Source organism: Fusarium keratoplasticum, chromosome 3 (assembly GCF_025433545.1).
Source record: "Fusarium keratoplasticum isolate Fu6.1 chromosome 3, whole genome shotgun sequence".
Lineage (NCBI taxonomy): Eukaryota > Fungi > Ascomycota > Sordariomycetes > Hypocreales > Nectriaceae > Fusarium > Fusarium keratoplasticum.
The window spans coordinates 1,009,850-1,012,925 of NC_070531.1; the positions used below are offsets into that span (position 1 = coordinate 1,009,850).

At 50.5% G+C, this 3,076-nt stretch overlaps 1 protein-coding gene across 1 annotated transcript; it reads left to right on the forward strand.

Annotated features, from left to right (window-relative positions):
* Positions 1 to 833: 833 nt before the first annotated feature.
* On the forward strand, positions 834 to 1,652 carry NCS57_00371100 (uncharacterized protein; the record flags this gene model as incomplete). Its single annotated transcript, XM_053053696.1, has 1 exon — positions 834 to 1,652. One exon carries the CDS (start codon positions 834 to 836, stop codon positions 1,650 to 1,652), a length of 819 nt encoding a protein of 272 aa, XP_052915856.1.
* Positions 1,653 to 3,076: the final 1,424 nt, after the last annotated feature.

Genomic DNA, 3,076 nt, shown 5'->3' on the forward strand with positions numbered 1-3,076 from the left:
GCGTATTCAGGCCTTGATAGGCAGGCCGCGAAGTGTGTCAAAGCAATGCCGACTGCCTACGCCTCCTTAACTTCCTCGGAACAGAGCAACACCCGTCTCATTTAAGCTTCTGACAGAGTATGAGAAACTCGGGAATCTCGTATATAGAGACCTCCAGCTGATTTCATAAGAAAAAGAATGGAGCACCTCTGCTAAAAGAAGTCCCGGTGAGTTGGGTGAAAACAACTGAACAAACGTGCGGGATCTTATCATCCGTTGGGGAAGAGGCGGCGAAGGAACTCCCCATAGGATTGAAGCTTTCAAATGCAATGTTTGAGGTATATTGGTGGTTGTATGCATCATTGACCGCAAAATAGAGAAGAGAGATAACTGACAGAGTTGCTGGGCTTCCGTATCTGATGAACGACATGATTACTCGCCAGCTTTCCCTATGACGGCAGACGTGAGCATTACAGCCATTTTATTTCAGGCCATACTTGCATTCGTTTACTTATAATTAAAATTGGGAGAAGGCATCGCGCTGGCCTGCCTATTCACTGACGGCGAAGTCCCCTTTTGTTCCCAAACCAGCAAGGCCAACGCAAGAGCCAATTTGTTTGCAAACATCTACACAGCGGTGACAGAGCAAAAAAAGACTGAGCTGAGCCCGAGGGTTCACGGCCATAAATGTGAATCTAAATGATCTCGTCACTGCTTTCTCAGTTTTCTAACTCTCCTCCTCTCACAACCTCCTCCACGCAACAACGAAAGGCATCGTATGCAGACCCTCGCACCAACCACCTGACCTCCGGGGTAGAGCCAACAAGACGCCTACTTCTACAAGATCCATCAAGATGCCTGACGACGAATATGACGAACTCATGGATCTCTTCCTCAAGGATACCGGTGTGTTGGGCTCGCGCTCGCCTAACGCCATCATCAGCAAGCCTAGCGATCTGACGCGTGATGAGAAGCTCCTTCTGAAAGATCTTTTTCTCGAGTACGTTGACATGCCTGGCCAAGTCTCCCACGCATCCTTTTCTCCTGAGCTCTACAAAGAGTTCTTCGGTGAGATCTTCAAGTACTGGGTATCGAGCCATAGAGTCAACAACAGGCCTATTCTCCAAGACCAAACTCCGGAGCAGACCTATATCGTAATCGACGCTTCCTGGGCCGAAAGCAAGCCGCAGGCGACCACTGACAGCCCTTGCGATCGCGCTCCCATGCGCAGTACCAAAGTTTCTCGCAAGCGAAGGATTTGCGAGTCAATTTCCCTCACCATGGAGTTCAACGCTGCGGAGGAAACCTTCACGTGGACCTGGGAGGACGACGAAGATGAGATCATGAAGTCCTCAAGACTTCAACGTTGGCTCCCCCAAGGCGTGACCAAGAATAATGCCATTCTCATGGCTATTGAAAACTACGACAGTTTCGAGCGAAAGCGGATCACTTCGTACAACCGCGAGCAGATTATCAACGCGGCACGGCGTCGCATCCACAAGTGGGCTCGAGCTGGGTCATCCCATGGCGATACCATTGACAGCAGTGACAAGCTTGGGCCAGGTTGCATCCTCTCACTCGTTCTTGCAAGCGATGTGTATCTCAGGACTGCTCGCGATACTGCTGAAATAGCAGCTGAGATCAAGAAACGGCGTAGCATGGTGGCTGCTTAATGGCTGCTAAGAGCACTATTGTCCGCCGAATATTCGCCATGGGCCATCCCTTGGGCTCTGGTAGGTTAATCACGATTTCTGTACCGAGATAATAACCAAGTTACTGATACGTTCTACAGCGATGAACTTTATCAACTCCAGATCCACCCTTCTCTTTTGGCAGCTACTGCAGAAGACCACGATAAGTCACCCCTTTAGCTCTAGTAAGTTACTACATGATCTCGCTTCTGTTTTTTGATCAAGTTTCCAACGAATTTTGCAGCTAGGAGCCGCTTCTCAGTGGGTATTGACAGCAGCCGAGTTGATCTTTACGGCATCAACGTTCTCACCACGGCGAGCACTACGACGGTCCGAGACGATGAGGATAGCTTTGGGGAATGGAGATACAGGGACGGGTCAATGCAACTGGCTGTTGCCTATTTTATGCTCATGAAAGGCAAAGGGAAACCAGTGGTTAATTACGAGGTCGTAGTAATACTGAAACTAATACAGTGAAGCGCTTTCATTGACCAACATCGAGTGAACGTGAATCGGGAACCACCACGGCCAATGGCACTCAGCCCTAAGCTAACAGAAATACCGCTAATCGTGTCACCGACAGTCATGGCCCGAGCCGCCTCCACACGCGGGCCAGTTCATCGCGCAGGTCTCGAGAACAGGTCGACGTCCAGTGACCCACCGTATGGGGCTTCTCTCGCATTGCGGCGACTGAGTTGTGGACGCACTCTGTTGGTGCCATGATCATGGGACCCAAAATGTCGGGTCTACACCGTTATTGTGACTCTAAAAAGGTGATGAATGTGAAACTCAGTAGGGCTGACGGCTGGTATTCTTGAGTCAGCGTGGAAAGTGAGGCGGTTTGCTTTGGGCTTGCTTTGTATTCATGTTGTCACAAGCTGAACGTGATTCGATAAGAACAACCACAGTAAGCATTCACCTCGTAACTATCAGGAATGCTTAAAACTCAAGGCAGAACTTGTGGCTTCTCAAACCCGACGACCCGGTCCCCAACCCCGCATCAGGACAAAAGCCCGTGTGAAGCTGTAATTGGCCGCTCTCGGCCAACTTGTTCGAACTATTGCTGTGTGGCCTCGAAGCGCCTCCATGGTCCAACCACGGTGTGGGACGATTGCTAGAAAGTGACTGATCACAAAGGGACGATCCCCGTACGATTTCTTGGTGTAGATATGCTTTTTTTTGCGAAAAATAAACAGGAAAAGGAACCAACGGTGCGTTTTGTGAGCAAGTTATCAGCCACGCAAAGTTCCCCGATCGCCAGGGCGCCCGTTTTGCGCCGGCATCTCGTGGAATTTGGCCTTTGCTTTCAGGGTTCAGGGAACGAACCCCCCGTGTGTGTGTCCCGTCATGGCGGGTCCCTCTGGTGCCAGCACATCGCCTCATGCTGCTGCAATCTGCAACGGACA